Here is an 18780-nt window from a genome sequence, read left to right as displayed (position 1 = left end):
ATTGCCAGATTTCTGCCCTTTCCCTCATGCTGTCCTTGCTTTCTTCTGTTGGTGTTTTCCATAAAAACCTGTCCAATCAGCCCTGTTTCATCCTCCCCTCAGGCTGTTTCTAAATGAGTTAGCCAAGCGTCATTAGACAGCACCATTACATGCTCAGCTGAAACTTTTTCTGGATGTTGAAAGTTTTCAAAATAGCTGAAAACACGACACTGATGCTTCCACTGTGAGCTAAATGCTTAAAGTGAACCAGTGAGACACTGGATGCTGGATAGATGTTGTGGCGTTTGCTGTTGAGTTCACTCTGTTTAATTTTTCAACAAAAAGCAAAAAAATCATATGAGAGAAGGCTTGTGTCTTGAAGTTGGGGCACTGGTAAGCCAAGGTACAACTGTATTAAGAATGATCTTTAAAGGAGTGTACAACAACTTGAATATAAAAATCAGTTTTTAGTCCATTCTTTCTTCTCACTTCCCTTTCAGGGCTTCTGTAATTTTACCAAACAGGTTAAAAACTCAATATTAGGTTTATACTTCAATTAACCAAAGACATTTAAAGGATTCATGTTTTTTTCTGTCAGGAATCAGCTGAAGGCTGAAAACCACAGCGGAAATGATCAGATCACCATATAGGACAAACATTTGTTGCTTTTGCTCTGTCTACCAAACTCTTGACAACACACACTCATTGGCCACTTTAATAGGTTAGCCTTACAATCACTAGGTTGGACACCTCAGAACCGCAATTCTTTAAGGCATTTGTTCAACAAGCTGCTGGAAACATCCCCCAGAAATGGTCTTCTGCAGACCTTGGTAGTAATGGTTCTTTGAGTTCCTGTTGTCTTTCTATCATCTACAACCAGTCTGTCCATTCTCCTCCAACCTCTGGCATCAACAACACAGCAAATTCCCTGGTGTCAAACTTCCAGTGTTAGGCTTGTTCAGAGTGAAGTGTTAAATTTGTGGTGTTGTTTTGAGGTATTGAACTCTATGCTTGAGTGAAACCATACTACTGTGTGAGTTACTTTGACGTGTCGATGGAAAATGACACCACACAGTGTTTCTTTAAACACTCTTGGTTGTAATAATTATGTTTTTACAAAAACCTGTCCCTTGATCTGCTCAGTTAACCCAGAAGTTGTTTGTTAGCAAACCTTCCAAGTAGAGTTTCTACAGGGAACTGCACTGTTTTAGAATTGAGGTAAGCGATCGCACTCAAATGGTTTCAGTCATGATGAACTAAGAGAAGGGTTCAACTTCAATGCTAAAATTAATGGACTTAAACTACATTGCACTGCACACTGCACTGTACTGTCCAACTTCATAAAACTGTTTCTAGTGGTAACACACCAACAGTTTTATCAAATAACTGCTTTATGTTGGACTAACATCATTAGTCTTAGTTTCATGTGCTTAGTAAATCAAATCACGACCTTGTAGAAATCTGACTCAAAACAAGCTAACTTAAGTTCCCAAACTTTTTATTTAAACATTTTCTGTAACCAAACTTCAAAAACTGCTCCTTTACATTTTAAGATGATGGTTTCAGCATAGTCCTTATTGCTGTGGCAGCATTTAGTAACTGTGAGTGAGGAGGGAATAAAGTGGATATGAGACCCTGTACATGAGGCCACAGGCTGTTTGTGCTCAACGCATCAGACTGATTGTCTGCTCTACAGCACGGGTTGGGCTGTGAGTGTACACTCACCAGCCACTTTATTAGGCCCACCTGTCCAACTGCTCATACAAATTTCTAATCAGCCACTCATATGGCAGCAACTCAACGCATGTAGGCATGTAGACATGGTCAAGACGAACTGCTGCAATTCAAATCAAGCATCAGAATGGGGAAGAAAGGTGATTTAAGGGACTTTGAACATGGCATGGTTGTTAGTGCCAGACGGGCTGGTCTGAGTATTTCAGAAACTGCTGATCTCCGGGGATTTTAACCAACAGCCATCTCTAGGGTTAACAGGGAATGGTCCCAAAAAGAGAAAATATCCAGTGAGCAGCAGTTCTGTGGGCCAAAATGCCTTGTTGATGCCAGAGGTCAGAGGAGAATGGACAGTCTGGTTGGAGCTGATAGAAAGGCAGCAGTAACTCAAATAACCACTTGAGGCAGATGGGCTACAGCAGCAGAAGACCACACCAGGTGACCCTCCTGTCAGCTAAGAACAGGAAACTGAGGCTACAATTCACACAGCAACACCAAAACTGGACAATAGAAGATTGGAAAAACGTTGCCTGGTCTGATGAGTCTGGATTTCTGCTCCACATTCAGATGGTAGGGTCAGAATTTGGCGTAAACAACATGAAAGCATGGATCCATCCTGCCTTGTATCAACAGTTCAGGCTGCTGCTGCTGGTGTAATGGTGTGGGGGATATTTTCTTGGCTCACTTTGGGCCCCTTAGTACCAACTGAGCATGGTTTAAAGTCCACAGCCTACCTGAGTATTGTTGCTGACCATGTCCATCCCTTTATGAGCACAGTGTACCCATCTTCTGATGCTACTTCCAGCAGGATAACGCTCCATGTCATAAAGCTGGAATCATCACAGACTGCTTTCTTCAACATGACGATGAGTTCACTGTACTCAAATGTCCTCCACAGTCCCCAGATCTCAATCCAATAGAGCACCTTTGGGAGGTGGTGGAACGGGGGATTCTCATCATGGATGTTCAGCCGACAAATCTGCAACAACTGTGTGATGCTATCCTGTCAATATGGACCAAACTCTCTGAGGAAGGTTTCCAGTACCTTGTTGAATCTATGCCACCAAGGATTACCTGTTACTAGAAAGGTGTACCTAATAAAGTGGCTAGTGAGTGTATATAATAATATAAAACAGGTAATTCCTCTGAACTCAGAAACAAAACATCCTTAAAGAAAAGGTAAATATCTTTTTTTTTCTTTCTTTGATAATGATTTCATCAAAACGGAAAGACCCACTGAACAAAACCTGTAATCTCAACGTTCAGAGCACGGGCAATGTCTCACTCCTAAGTTTGGTGTGTTGTTATTGATTGGGACTCAGCACTTCAGTTTACCTGAACAGGCTAATGAGAGGAGTAGAAATACAGAGAGGTGAGATGACTGGGTTTGTAGATGGAGGCTGGTGGGTTGGACTAAAACTAGGGAAGAACTGTTACTTATCTTGAACAAAAAGCTCTGTTCCTGTGAAAAGAGCAGGAAGACTCACCTGGATCTCAAAATACCTTAACAGGTTACTTCAAGACATCTCACACCTCTGCAAAGTCCTGGTGTTGAGCCTGCTGATTTCCTGCAGTATGCAGTCTTTGTAGCCAGCAGGTAGGAAAGGGTTTACCTCCCTGGCCTCAGATCTGATCTTATCATCACTCTCCAGGCTAGAAAGCAGCTTTAAGGCACATCACAGCTCAGCAGAGCCACGTCACTGCACAATAAAACCTCTAATTCTGCCTTCACAGCAGCTCGGCTGGATTTTTGTTCTGTTTGGAAGAATATCTGAGCCCTTCAAGTTCATTTCATTTATCAACACACAATTCACTGTTAGTGAGTGTGATGGATAGATTTAGTGTGCAGTGTCCCCTCTGTGCGCTGAGTGAATAGTTACATGTAGCAGTAACATACTTAAAGCATGGATGTCAGCTGTAACAGGTTGATGTCAAGCATCCTTTGACTCCATCATTTTCGCTGCTTTTCCTCTGCAGACACAGTTTCTGTTTGTTTTTGTATAATTTTGGCGCTTTCTTCTCATGTTCCCCTGTGTGAGCTACCTGCAGCTTCTGCAGCCCCTCTGTGCTTCTGTCTGAACCTGTTTCTGTCCCTTTAAAGCTCATCCTTTCCTTCTGTTTCTTTCAACCTTGCTCCCTTTATGTGTTCGTAGGAGTTATGTCTGCACCCCCGTCCATCACTACCTGAGGTAAACACAGCCGCCTCACAGAAAGGTGGTCATCAATGACAATAAGAAACACACATGTTCATGTTTTCATGAGTTACATTCTCACTCATGCACAGGCTTCCTGTCCATTCAGTGAGGCCTGTCCCATTTTGGCCATCCACTCTGTAGAGAGGTCCAGACAAGTGCAGTGCAGAGAGCTGACACTTAAAGTCATGCAGAGTCAGTGATTGTTGTAACATGTGTTATCTTGTTAAGGTTTAGTGCAGGGGTCACCAACGTGGTTACCTGTGGGCACCTGGGTGCCCGTAAGAACCACTTAAAGTGCCCACGAGGCATGCCCCAAAAAACAGCACTGGTCCCACTGGAGCTCCTTCCTACCATTACTGTTCTGTAAATCATTAACATTAATTGTAAAATAATTAACACTGACCTGTGAGCAGTCTCTTCACATAGTTTTACTGCTTCTACTCTGATTAATGTTATTAAAAAGTGATCTGTGCAATTTTGTTGAGAACGTTTTTATCAGTCAAGTAGCCCTCGTGCCACTCACTTCCCATGAGGTAGCCCTTGGTCTCAAAAAGGTTGGTGACCCTTGGTTTAGTGGCTCTTCAGGAACAATGCATTTATTTTGTAAATCCGCTCTAGGAGCCGGGATTGTAGCCACGGCCCGACAGACAGCCTGATTCCTTGCCATGTTGTGTTCACACCAAATATGAATGATGAAGCCGACTTGTGCGCACACAAATGTGTGGATATTTTGTGTTTACTCACTTTATTTGTGGGAAGAACCTGCTTTGTTCGTGAAAACCCAAAGGCAAGTTTTCTGAAGGGAGGAGGATCCCTTCAAGGACCATTCCAGTCTGATGTCATCCAAAAGTCCTGGGCTTCACTATATTGTGAGATGAGTCTGGTTGTGCTAATTGGGGCAGCACTAACTTGCCATGTGCATAAAGTGGGTGGCCGGGTTCCACTTCCAGCTCAAGACCATTCTCCCTGCATGTTACCCCCGTCTCTCTCCCAGTTTTCTGCTCTCAGATAAGATACTCAAGACTTCTATTTTTGCTGGACCCTGGAGTGATGACCCTTCAGTCACACAGATCACATCAAACAGGACAGGTAGTCATGTCCTTAGACTGTAAGAAAAAACGACTTCATCTTGCTCGGCTGAGTGAGGTCTCAACAAAAACTGCTCCCCCCTGGTAGCTGGCTGCAGTATAGGTCAAAACTCTGTCTACCCAGTCATTCCAGATAAGCTGTGGTCACACTTTAAGAAATAAAAACACCTGGTGGAAATGTCTCTCATGTCTGCATGCTTTGGTGATGTAAAGATTTTATTTGGCTGTGTCCTCTTTTCTGAAAAATGTCTTTGTCATTAGTTACTAGAGGTTAAAAATTGGGTTTGACCTCTCATTTACTTTTTTTGTTTTTGTTTTAAGTTATTTTAGGAGGGCCTTTTTTGCCTTCAATCAGAGAGGATAGGACAGTGATTGGAGCAGAAAACAGGGTGGCAGTGGGGAATGACATGCAGGAAACAGGCCACAGGCTGGATTCAAGCCCGGGCTGCCTGCTTGAAGGGGATCCTCATGGGGCATGACCTAGACCACTAGGCTATCTCTGCCCCAATAAACCAGGTTGACACCAAATCTTTTTCACTTTGCTACAACAAAAACCAACAATATGAGCAGACCCAGACCAGGAGTCCACAGGCTTGTGGTTCTGCAGCCCACCATGAACCAGGAGAGGATCATGAATGGGGTGGACAGGGAGGGGAATCCTCAGTTTGTGACTGCAGCTGTCTGGAGATCCTGATACGAGTCAGTCTGAACACACAGCCAGTGTGAGTTTGCAAATAAGAGAGCACGAATTCATGACACAACAAAAAGGAGGTGAAACACACACGGATAGTCAAGCTCTATCTAAACTTTTTCTAACTCAGCAGTTCAGAACATATGACGATCATGGGTTTGTCCAGGTAGAGGCACAGCTCATGTGACAAACAGGTCTGGCTCCCTGTAAGCCGGCTTCCTGAGTCAGCATTTCCAATATGCCCCCCCCCCCCCCCCCCCCCCCCAACAAAAAGCTTCATTTCTCTGTATCAGACGGGATCTCCTTGCTTTCTACCACAGTGTGATAATTTGCACGAGTTCAGACTTTTCACCTCTCCCAAGAATAAAGCTTTGAACGGGGCATTGGAAACTTGCAGCTTTGGCATGTTTAGTTCACTTCTTTCAAGCTAACTCGCTGTGCCCACTGCCAGACCAGAACTCACCTCTACTCACATCTCTACTCTGACTTTCCATGACATGATTTTATCCATGTTTGGTGTGAACACTGCATCAGAGGGAAAAGCTGATTTTTTCCCCCACACAGCCGCTTGTTAAGCAAGAGTTTAGATTAATGAAAGATGCATAGAAGGTCTCTGTCAGCTGATAACACAGTCCACTCTCTCAGTGAAATATTTATTACCCCTCTGTACAATCAGGTGAGGAGTTATCTCTGTGTTTGATCAAACAGTTTCAGAAGCAGAGGCCTGCAGCTACTTTAGAGTGATGGATTACAGGCAGAGAAAAACAACATGTCTAAGCATGGCCACACAGCCATGCTTGGCATTCAGACATGTTGGTGGCCGAGCGCTTGCCACAGTAGACAGTGACAAACGCAGCAAGTGGATGGCGATGCTGAAAGCTTCATTGCACCTCAGTCATTCAGTAAATCATCCAGCATGTAGGGACCAAGTGCTATCATGAGATGTAGAGTGAAATTTACAGCTTGTTTGATGTGCCATAAAGAACACGCATTCTGAATGTGCCACCCCTCAGAGGGAACCATACATCCATGGGGAACATCCCTGCCCTGTGTGAGCAGAGCAGGAGTAATGGGCAGGATTTGTTAAAAGATTTACAGTGTTGTCAAAGTAGGATCAATTCTGATTTGTTTGCCTCTGCCTCCCCTCGCAGTAAGGAGCAGCAGAAGTCCATGAAGGCCATGTCTGTGTGGGAGCAGAGGGCCAACCAACTGAGGAGGCAGAACTGGGCAAGCTGTGAGGCTCTGTACAGCGAGATGGAGCCAGGGGAGCGTATGCGCCTGTCCTCCATCCTCAATATCCGGCCTGACATGAAGACCCACCTGGACAGGCCCCTAGTTGTTGAACCTCGAGACGGTCCTCTGCTGGGGGGACACCACCACCACCATCACAAGCCCTGCGTGCCAGAGGAGGCTGAGACTACAGCAGATCCTCCTGTACCTACTCCACACCACCAGACCAGGCGCCACCACCGACACAGAGACCGAGTCAGAAGGAGAGAGGAGGCCAACGAAAATGGGGACACCAACAAGGATGGAGGCCACCATGTCCATCACAGCCACTCCAAAGACCACGAGTGCAGCCGCAGGAAAGAGGAGAAGAGCGAGAGGTCCCGCAGCCGAGAGGGAGGCAGGAAGCATCACCATCAGAGCTCTGTGGAGGACAGTGGAGGAGGAGGAGAAAGGGAGCAGCATCATCATCATTCACACAGGCAGTCCAGAGGAGGAAATGGGACCGTGAACAGCGGAGGCAGAGGGGAGCGGAGATCCAGACACAGAGATGGACGCTCGTGTAATAAGGACAGGGATAAGAACTCACGAGGAGAGAACGGAGGAAGGAGGAGACATCGCACTCATGGATCCAGAGGACAGTCCACGGTGGAAGGAGAGGAGTCCAATGACAGGGACAAGAATCACGGACACAGGTAAGATTCAGAGCTACAAGGAGAGGTATGGGACTGGGAGGTCTGAGATACAGCCACAGGGTTCAACTATAGATTCAGTTTAGAGGTTTGATTTTAGAAAGGGTGAGGAATAAAGCCTGACTTTGGATTCTAAAAATGAAATGGCATGTGTTGTGGATTGGAACAGTATAAGGATAGATAGATAGATAGATAGATAGATAGATAGATAGATAGATAGATAGATAGATAGATAGATAGATAGATAGATAGATAGATAGTTTGATTGATTGATTGATTGATTGATTGATTGATTATTTGATTGCTTGATTATAGAGGTATCCTGCCCCAGTTAGCTTAGCAGAAAGATAACTTTGAGTATGTATATCGTTGATGAGCTGCCCTTTGCCCATGACACCCACTTGACAGCCTCGTCAAATTATACCTCCCTTTTGGACTCAGCAATAAGGAATACAGTGACAGTGCTGGACAAGTGTATTTCTTAGTTATTTCTTAGTTGTCTTGGTTGTTTCTTTCTTTGTTTTATGAGGCAATCTCTTTTCTAAATCTTGAACACTCCCAATCTAAGAACGGAGTACTCAGATGTTAGTTGAGATCTCTCCTGAGTTTGATTACATCCATAGTTTTAGTTACGTTGGAATACTCAGGTTTGAATTGTTTATTTAGAAGCAAATGTATTTATATTCTGGCTCATCACTCCTCGCAGATAAGTTTACATAGAGACATTGGCCCATTGTTTATCAAATGTAAGTACACCAAATAAATGGGTGTATGCTCCTTTCCAAGCATAGATTGGCATTTATCAATCCAAACATCGGCGTCGGGTACGCTCAAATCCAACGCCAGGTCTGAGTTTGTATCTGCATGTCATGTCATGTCTGTGGGCAGCAAGGGAAGTCCCTCTGTGGAGGAGAATTATTAGATCATTTGAAGACAAAACATTTTCAGAAATTAAAAACTGATGTTCTTAGATTAATATTTAGATCCTTGAATTAGATGAAGTCTCTGCAGAGATCATTCAGAGGACGCTGGATCAAACTTTTAGCCTGGATTTTTTTAAGGAAGCTGTATTGAGTACAGGGTTTAATGTGAAGATGTTTATGTCACTCCTTACAATATTATCATGTAAACGTGAACTTCATGTGAAAAAGTTACTATTTCATAACAAAAGACGTTCAGTTACACAGGATCACAAAGGGGGTCGTTTCGTGGTACAAATAATCATAAAACTCCAGTCTACCCGTGCGTAATTGCGTACGTTCGACACACTTCAGCTCCACTCCCTCCTCAGTCTGTGACAGGTTCAGGTTCAGGTTCAGGTTCAGGCTGGAGCCTGCAGCTTCTCTCAGGCCTGAACCGCGCATATATGGATATATTCCCAAACGCACATTTTTCTGTCCAATTGGGCCTCTCAACCACACGAACACGACAATTTCACCAACATAAACGGAGATTTTCAAAAACGGATAAAAAAAAGTGAAGAAATAAAAAAATATCCGGTTGAGTGGATCCGGGCAGCGGTGTTAAACGGAGCTGGTGTTGACGAGATGACGTGAAGCGCCTAGCAACAAGCCACTGTGTTTGACTGCGCATGCTCACAACGTTCTTCTTCTATGGTTTTCACATTTTGCTAACCTGCCACTTATCGGCCAGGCATGGCATTGCAGGCTTCAGAGGCGATCGTTTTCAGTTTGGCCTCTTCGTATGGACAGAGATATTTTTGTGGTGTGGACGGAGATTTTTTTTTAAACGAGGGCAAAGATATCCAATCAAAAAAATATCCATATACGTGAGTTATCTGCTTAAACCAGCTCGCAGGCTTGCCCTATTTAATTAAAGTTATGGATCCACTAAAAGACGGTCAGTTGGAACCATAGACTGATGCCACATAATTGCTCCCCCTAGTGGCTGGCTGCAGTATAGGTCAAAACTCTGTCTCCCCAGTCATTTCGGATGAGCTGTGGTCACACAGTAAAAAATTGATGCACCTGGTAGAAATGTTTCTCATGTCTGTATGCTTTGGTGATTTCAAGATGTTATTGGGCTACTGAGCCTTGTGTTCCAGTCCTCTATTTTTCTAAAAAGTTTTCTTTGTCATTAGTTATAAAAGGTTAAAAACTGGGTTTTATAGAGCGCAGATGGCTTAGTGGTTTAGGCGGTGCTTCTTAAGCTCTGTAGCATTTGTTCAGTTGATATCCAATCATGAATCAAAATGAATCAAAAATGTTGTTTGTTTTTTTCCTTTTTAAAATGAAAATAAATAAATGAAAATATGTTGTTTTTATTAATACCCCATTTGATAATTCAGATCAAAAAAAGGGAAGTTGAATAACAAGCTGATTTTGATTTTATTTTTTCATTTCTTCGATCATGGTGACCCGGAAATTGTAGGTTCTCTGTTAAGAGAGCGTAGATGAAGCTAGCTTAATGGTAGTTGTGCATGCATTGATGGACAGCTTGATTCAAAGAGGCTAAACGGGTGAAGACATAAAACCCAAAAAATCAAATCCCGATCTTTCAGGTAAGTTCTTTTTCTTCTAAAATATGCCACGTGTTTCTCTTTAAGTTGTACAAAATATGACGTATTTTAGAAGGAAATGAACATACCAATGGCCAGTGGTGGGCTGGGACTGAAAAATAGCCCGGGACTTTGACTTGGCCTGGCCCACAACAACGGGACATATTTTTAACATATTTCTTCTGAAAGTTAGCCAAAGCAGTAAGGGTATATGAATTGGCCAGTCTCCTTCACGATCAAAGAAAATTAGTGTCTGAAACAAACCCAGAGACAATGGACACTGACCTGTTGAATCAACCTTAATTAACATTTGTTCAGTAACATTTACTGATGGACTGACTTTGGTGCATAGGTCAGTGATCATTGGTTTATTTCAGAATGTACTGTATCTTGATTTTTAATCTGTGACCCCTGCACAGGTGTGGTGACTCAGAGGGGGAGTCCCTCACCGTCTCCCCTCAGCAGGGCACTGATGGAAACAACTGGCCTCCCGACCAACTAGAGGACTCAGACAACCAGAAGAATGTTAGACGGACCGGACAGAGCTTGATCCACATCCCACCTGTGACCATCACCTCTCCGCCTGGAGAGACCACGCTCATACAGGGTCAGTACCATCCAGGGTGTATGAACCTAGAACCATGAGGATAAGAAAGCGTTTCAGAAGGGGGGGCCGAGTTCCTTGAACTGTGCATCATCTGGTGCCTGCTGACTGCTCCATCTCAGGGTCCAATCAGGACAGCACATTTATTAATGATGTGCAAACACAAAAAGCACTGCAGAGCCAGTTTGGTCTTGTTTTCTATCTTATTGTGGAGCTAGTGCTGTGCTCTCACCCTGAAGGAGCTCAGGTCTGTTACAGCTACTGTCTCCACGCAGTAGCCAAGAAGTAAATGTAACCGTGTTGCCTATCACTAAATCATGTAGGGCCTTTAACAGTGATTTCCAGGTGTTCCAAGTTTCTCTTCAGCTTCCTGTGGCTTGCAGTGCTGGTGTTTGAGAATGAAGCGGGGGGGCTGATTTCAGATTTCATCCTGACTAACTGTAATAATGACTGAGTGTTCCAACAAGTACCTGAGTAACCTGTGTTACCATGCGACTGAGCCTTGTCCTCATTGCTGTCTCCGTCTCCTCAGTGAACAGTATGGACTGTGAGACGATGCCAATGACTGAGAGGAACCTGGAGGATCTGGTTCCCAGTGGACCCAAACCCATCCTGCCTTACAGCTCCATGTTTGTCTTTGGACAGACTAACCCGTGAGTCATGGTGACCTCTTTACACCGCCTCTCTTTTCCTCTCCTGTCAGACCTCTCACATGCTGAAAAACACACACTGTAGCCTTGATGTTGTTTTAATTATGTAAATTATAAACTGTTCTTCATGTTTCAGCTTGATATTAACAGAAATATCCTCAGCCCTCCAACATTTATTTTATGGAAATTACTCTTTCCATGTATTTTTTTTCCATTAAAAACTGTGACATCATGTAATTAAATGGGCATTTAAAGGGTTAAAATAAAAACAATTCAACATCTGATATATTTAATTGGAACTAAAGTTGACTGAGAGAAGAGCAAAATAGAAGAAAAAAATATTCATCTGTTCTGGTTTTATAGCAGTTTTTGGTAGAGGTGGCTTTTGTCCTGTATTGTCCTCAAAGGGTCATAAATTTGCCCCTTGTGTCTGCTTGACCTTGAAAATAAATAGAAATTTCAATTTTAAGATTTTTCATGAAAAAAAGGCTATTACAAAATATTTCATGTGCAGTAACACAGCTAAAGGTGCAGCCAAAATTTCAGTAAAAAAGGAGCTCAAAAGGAGAAAACTGTCCCTGATTACCCCTGATTGTGGAGCAGCCCCTAAAACTTCTTAAAAAGGTAGGGTAGGTCATATTTTTTAAGCATTTTCGTAAATGACTGTCAAAAAGTCATCTATACACTGGTAGCAAGTTATACACATAGTGCACTGACACTGTGATGAGAAATGTCCGTGGTCTGTATCAGCAGCTGGGCAGGGATAAGTAAGCCTAATCATTCATTTTGTTCAGAAATGAATGATTGAATGAGAACCAGGAAGAGGTGTGACGCTGTGCCCTGCGCGTGACCGTGAGTATTCTCTGGGAGAGTTGAACGCAACAGCTGGACGCTATTCAGTCTGTGGTCGGTAAACAATGGCAGAGAAAAGCAGCTGGAGTTTATAGAGCCACTTCTTTCCTAAAGTTCTGCTACGCAGTGCAAGAGGAGGAAGACGGTTGTTGAGAAGGCGACAAATAAAAGGCGTTTGGATGCCAAGAGAGCAAAACTCAAGTAAAGATTGGAACTGCATTTTCACGATGGCGAGAGGTGAAGGACTTGAAGGGATTCAAAAGCAACGCCAATGTTTCTGCTGGACAGGTAATCTTGTGATCTGACTTTATTGTCTTGTTTCATTCATACATCAGGTAGCCAGCGATACAAACAGCTAATGCTAGCAGCTATCTAATAGCCTCTAACTGTGTTTACATAGACCTTCTGCACCATCTGTTAGCAGATAGCTCATCAGTTGTTGTCAACAACAAGAATGAGATTCTTTACAGAGCCTTTATGCTGTCTTCTGCGGGTTTTCATAGCTAAACATGGAAAAGCGAGGCCGCCACCCCCAGCTGTTTCAAGTCCCCTCCTGAGCAGTGAGTTTTAGCCTAGAGTTCAGTGAACAAGAACATTACCTCGACCACTGAACCATTGTTTGCAGTGAGGTACAGTAATGTAATGCTGTATAAACTGAGTCATATACACAGTATCAGATTGTTGGTAATCTGTGGGCAAAGTCTACAAAAGGGAGATAGAGCACATTCACACAGAGATCTTTTTCTTCCTCTGCAGAACCGAAGAAATCAGTTCGACTGGTTTCAAACAGACATGCTTCCTACCCTCGTGGTATTAGTCATTGCAGATATCATTCAGTACAAATGAATGTACAAAGACGAAGTAAAAGTAAAGGGCATCAACAACATATTTACTAAGAAAATATGAGATAGTAGTGAAGATATAATAATAATAAACCTACAATATGGGTATATTACGCATAACTGTAGGTATTAACCACACCTTAGTGTGTGATAGCAGCATAAAGTATTGTAGATGAACTGTTATTTGCAGAGTGGTCATGGAAGGAATTTAAAAAGTTTGTCTTATGCTACTTGTTGATTTTACAGAGATGATGATTTCTCTCCAGCAGGAATAGTGGAGTTGGACAGCAGCAGTGCTCCAGAGGCAGCTGTTCAACAGCTGGATGAAAGGTTTTTAAAGTTTATACTGTGATCAAATGTTCCTCATGTTAAAAATATAAACACTCTTTCCTCTTGCTCTTTATTTGTGTCATGTCATACATCTTTTGTTTGTTTTTTTCTTTGCAGTATGTCCTTACTGGGGCTGGATGAAGAAGACATCAATGCACATGACTTCAATGACATCTGTAATGCAGTGTGAGTTTATGTGTGAACTGCAAAGATCATAATTTTTTATAATCTTCTGTTTTTGTCTTTAAAAATAACTTTTCTGGTGAGTTGTACTCACAAAGTGTGTTCATTTGTCTCTAGACTTGTCTGACACAATGAAACACGGCAACCTGGCATGGAAACGCAATCTGTGTCCTCTTTGGAGGAAGATGAGACTAAGGAAGTTGACACAGACTATAAGGACAGCAACAGCCTTCTACAAAGAAAGCTGTCAGCTACAGGGGGGCTGCCAAAAAGAAGAACCAGGAGACCCAACGATCCCCGTCAGCATGGGGTTCTCTCAGAGCGTGGTCACACTGGCCATCCGAAACGTACCGTGCCTAAGCACGATTGCCCCCCTGCAGCGCTGTTCCTCAGCTGGAGAGTACGGCCGGCGGTCACACTACTCCTACGTCAACCAGACTTTAGCAGGTATCAGACACGCACACTTTGTCATTGTGAAGCGTCTGTTTACATGAAGCGCGATCTCATCAGAGTCAGCACGATCTCATCAGAGTCAGCACAATGAGACACAGAGAGCACTGCTACAACTTGAGAGACTTTTGGACTTATATTGAGTCGTTTTCGCCCGACACAGCCCTCTAACACCCCACTTTGTTTAAAATGATTGTCAAGAGATGCGCTCGCGGTGATTATACGTAATGGATCGCACGCACTGTCCGTGTGCTTGTGCTCGTGCATGAAGTAAACCGTGCCAAAGCCCACCTCTTCGAAGCGTGCCAAAGCACGGAAGGGAATTGTGCTTGAGCACGGCACAGTTGCAGTCACACTAGCCATTCCAAACGTGCTTTACGGCTGAAGCGTGCTTAGACACGGCACGATTGGCCAGTGTGACCGCGTCCTCAGGTGTTCCTCCCCCAACCATACAGGAGCTTTTACAGACACGACTAAGCAGAAGGCTAGGTGAGTCAGCACATAACATTACTGAATGAGTTATGGTTACATTGACAGAAAATTATACAGCATCAATAGTCCTTTTTTTATTGGCTTGCATTTATCTGGTGGAGCAGTTTTTGACACTCCAAACTAGTGATGATTTTGTCGTACTTTTTAAAAGGTAAAATGTGAATAAGAAAAGAAAAATGCTGTGAAATAAAGACTTATGATGAATTGAGCAAACGCCATAACTATCTGAGGCAGAGGTTGTACGCTGTCCAGGTAATGCAAAATAGTTCTTTGCTCTGAAAGTAAACATAGTTGGCACTCTTGGAGTCAGTTTTGATGTCTCAAAATTTGGCATTGATTTGTTCTTGTGGTTTTTATTACAGGACAACCCCTGCCTAAGGACTAGAGGATTCTGGGAAGTTACCGCTGCTCTCCAATCATGTCAGCCATCCTGAGATTGTTAAACAATGAACAAGAAGCCCTTAACTGACCTGTCTACCTTCCTTTTATAATGGTGCGGCCACACCAAACGCAAATTTGCAGCGCGATTACATACAAAGTCAATACAAAGACGCTCTTAGCCGATTCGCCTCGGGCGGCGCGTTTCGCGCGGCGCGTTTGGAGCGTTCACGCGTTTTGGCGGTAGACACAAATTCGCTCGAGTTCAAAATATTCCCCCACGACGTCATTGTTTTGACGACGTTGGGGGGCAACTGCCGCCTGCTCCGGCTCCAACTCCGCCGGAGGATGGAGGAGAAAACAATTTGTGCGGTGTGTCATCATCCAGAGTTATACGATACGACGTGTGTACTCTACAGAGAGCAGAAAAACAGGATCAGGCTTGGGTGAAAGTCTCTGAGGAGACAGGTTTTGAATGTAAGTTCTGTAAACATTCGTTTCCAGCTGGATTTGCCTGCACGGGCTATCACTGAATCCGACTGTGTTTTCCTCAGCGGAGTTTTGAGCCTGATAGAGAGGAGGAAAGAGCGGGGCAGGGGCAGAGCCAGGGAAAAGATGGAAGTTCTCTGTGCGCCTCTCTTTCCTCCACCCCTTCATTATCCCCAGGGAGACCTCCGGGAACATGGGTCGGGGGTTCGGGGTCGGAGGTTTGGGGGATCGAGGATGAGATCGCAGGGAACAGCCAAGCAGGGCTGGTGGATTACCAGGGAGAGGCAGCAGGCATTGATTGTGATCTCCAAAGCTTTCACACACTCTCCTGTCATGCTTTGGAAACCACAGCTCATTGTTTTTCAGCTGCTCTTTTGGACTTTCGGTCTTTAAATGAACGAGCTCACTACTCCGCATGCGCAGTACCGCGCTAACGTGTGTTCGCCCCTCAGCTTGTCAAAAAAGTCCAGCGGCGAGACTCGAGCGTTCACGCGGCGCGTGACAGGCGATTCGCGCGAGTAAATTCGCGTGTTCACGTTTGGTGTGGCCGCGGCATTAGACTACAATTTATTGTGGAACTTCATGAATATTATGTTTTGTAACAAAGTTTGTTTTCTAATAAAAACATGAATTACAATAATTTCATGATGTTATCCTTTTTGTTCAATGCTGTTTACTACTTCAAACTGATTAGATCCTTTTGAAATGAAAAAGAAAACTATTGTACGTTTTAAATATTTATTGAAAGAACATAAATAACACCGTCAGGTAAAACAACAAATTACACACAAATGGACTCAAACTTATATAGCACTTTTCTGGTCATGGACTACTCAAAGCTGCTTTACACCACAGGTCACACTTACCCATGCACATCCAATAGCACTCACATTCATGCCTTTTCATGCCCATTCACAACCACTGATGCAGCAGAGCTGGGCTTGACCCTGTAACCTTCTGTTGGCTGACCAAGCGCACTATCCAACTGCGCCACCGACGCCCCCAATGAAAAACTTTTATTGTTCTATGGTGCATGCACTATTAGCATTTATAGAGAAATCACCAACCATCATCTGTACAGTGTTTTTATTTTGCTGATCTAAAATAAAAACACGAGGAAACACTGGTTTATTAGTTATACTACATTACTTACTATAAATATTACCAATTTAAATATGTAAATTTGTTGAAGATATAACAGATGGAATACATCAGAAGTAATGTGAGGCTATACCGGTTCATCAGAAATCCTTCCGGCTTGCAGATTCTGGACTGGCTGGAGGTCTTTCTCTGCTCTGCCGACAGTGGTACGTCCCTGGCCCTTTGTCCCTGCCCTGTTGTCACTGCTCTCCCTCTCTCCTGCTCCCTGACCCGATGAGGTGCTTGGCACTGGATTATAGTCAACCCCAGAACCAACTGCACTCTCATCAAAAGAGCTCTAACAAAAAAGTAATAAATAAAAACATTATAAGCCCAATGCAAAAATCTGACTGCAAACAACAGTGATCAAAATACGTTTGTATGCTCCGTAGTCATTTAGTAGCTTCACATAATGAGATTCAAATGATGGGCTTCTAGCGGTAGCAGCAAAGTTTGGCAGCTCTCTGTTATTCCTCTGCTTTTTTTATTTTTTATCTTTAATTGTTTCTTTTGCTTATTTTTGCTCAATACTGGACTTTTTTGACAACAACTCATGGATATGTCTGCTGGAAGGAGAGTTTATTCAAGAGAGGAGCTTCTTGCATTACGATGGAGCAAATCTGGAGGTTATCACCCTATTCCTGCTGAGATAAAGAAGCCTTTCCGAGGATGTCGTGCTGGTGCAAAGTTAAAGGCCAGGAGATAGAATAGAATAGAATAGAATAGAAAATACTTTATTTATCCCCGAGGGGAAATTCAGGAGTCACCGCAGCATTTAAGAAAACAAAAGTAAGAAAGAGTATAGAAAGTGCAAAAATGTCCATAAGAAAATAGATGACGACATCCCGTCTACCACTCGTCCACCACTCTCCAGCCCAGCCAGTCTCCACCTCCACAGGGTCCAGGACTGAGCCTCCCCAGCAGTCTGTTCAGTCTCTGTCTCCTGGATCCTGTCTGCTCACAGCAGGCGAAGCTCCTCCAATGTGGCGCCGGCGTCCGATGTCAGCTCCGTCAGCCACGTCCGTGAACAGCACGATGCCGCTGGGTTAGCACAGCTAGCTCGTCCATCCCCCGGAGATAGATCCCACGTTCCCAACAACGATGGATGGAAGGACAGGTCCACGTCGTCACCTCCCAGCTCACATCCGAGAACCAGCACGTCATCCTCACCTCCCCCTCAGCTCGAGGGAAATCATCAAGCCCTACACTAGTTAACATTTACATGCTACAGGCTGCTAACAGCTAATTTTGCATGTAAACAATGCAGCCATGGTTACATGTAGGATCTCCAGAGAAACACAAGATGGAGATATAAGCCCTTTCTCCCATCAGTCATCATGGGGAATGTCAACTCTCTGCCCAACAAAAAGGATGAACTGGAGATACTGGTGAAGACACAAAATGTATACCGTGAGTGCAGCCTCATGTGCTTTACCTGGTTGAATCAAAACATCTCTGATTCCTGTGTGGACATACCGGCTTCACGCTGATAAGTCTGGACAGAGACACCAAAGCTAGTGGCAAGTTAAAAGGAGGAGGACTGGCTTTATTATTATTATTTATTATGGCTGCATTGTTTACATGTGAAATTAGCTGTTAGCAGCCTGTAGCATGTCAATGCTAACTAGTGTAGGGCTTGATGATTTCCCTCGAAAAGGGGAGGTGAGGACGACGTGCTGGTTCCCGGGTGTGAGCTGAGAGGTGACGACGTGGACCTGTCCTTCCATCTATTGTTGCTGGGAACGTGGGCTCTATCTCCGGTGGGATGGACGAGCTAGCCGTGCTAGCCCTGCGGCATCGTGCTGTTCACGGACGTGGCTGACGGAGCTGACATCGGACGCCGGCGCCACATTGGAGGAGCTTCACCTGCTGTGAGCAGACAGGATCCAGGAGACAGAGACTGAACAGACTGCTGGGGAGGCTCAGTCCTGGACCCTGAGGAGGTGGAGACTGGCTGGGCTGGAGAGTGGTGGACGGGAAGTCGTCATCTATTTTTCTTATGGACCTTTTTGCACTTTCTTTACACTTTCTTACTTTTGTTTTCTTAAATGCTGCTGTGACTCCTGAATTTCCCCTCGGGGATAAATAAAGTATTTTCTATTCTATTCTGTTCTATTCATCAATCAGAGGTGGTGTAATACTGATCATACTACAGTCAAAGTGAAGATGTGTTGTCCAGACATTGAACTGTTGGCAGTTGGGATGAGGCCATATTACCTTCCCAGAGAATTCAGTCATATAATAACAAT

The 18780-nt window shown here is 43.9% G+C and overlaps 1 protein-coding gene across 1 annotated transcript in view; it reads left to right on the top strand.

Annotated features, from left to right (window-relative positions):
- The window catches only part of cacna1ba (calcium channel, voltage-dependent, N type, alpha 1B subunit, a), a 387106-nt gene that overhangs the window by 226457 nt on the left and 141869 nt on the right, over positions 1-18780 (top strand). Inside the window, exons 20-23 of the mRNA XM_074671044.1 lie at positions 3864-3899; positions 6836-7606; positions 10541-10728; positions 11258-11378. Of these exons, the coding sequence (XP_074527145.1) occupies positions 3864-3899; positions 6836-7606; positions 10541-10728; positions 11258-11378 (1116 nt within the window). The remainder of the gene's footprint in view (positions 1-3863; positions 3900-6835; positions 7607-10540; positions 10729-11257; positions 11379-18780) is intronic.

Source organism: Halichoeres trimaculatus, unplaced genomic scaffold (genome assembly GCF_033239565.1).
Source record: "Halichoeres trimaculatus isolate MK-OKI-2021-1 unplaced genomic scaffold, fHalTri1.1 fHalTri1_scaffold_5, whole genome shotgun sequence".
In the NCBI taxonomy this organism is placed as follows: domain Eukaryota; kingdom Metazoa; phylum Chordata; class Actinopteri; order Labriformes; family Labridae; genus Halichoeres; species Halichoeres trimaculatus.
Note: the sequence above shows the minus strand (reverse complement) of the source record. Positions and strands in the feature narration are given on the sequence as shown.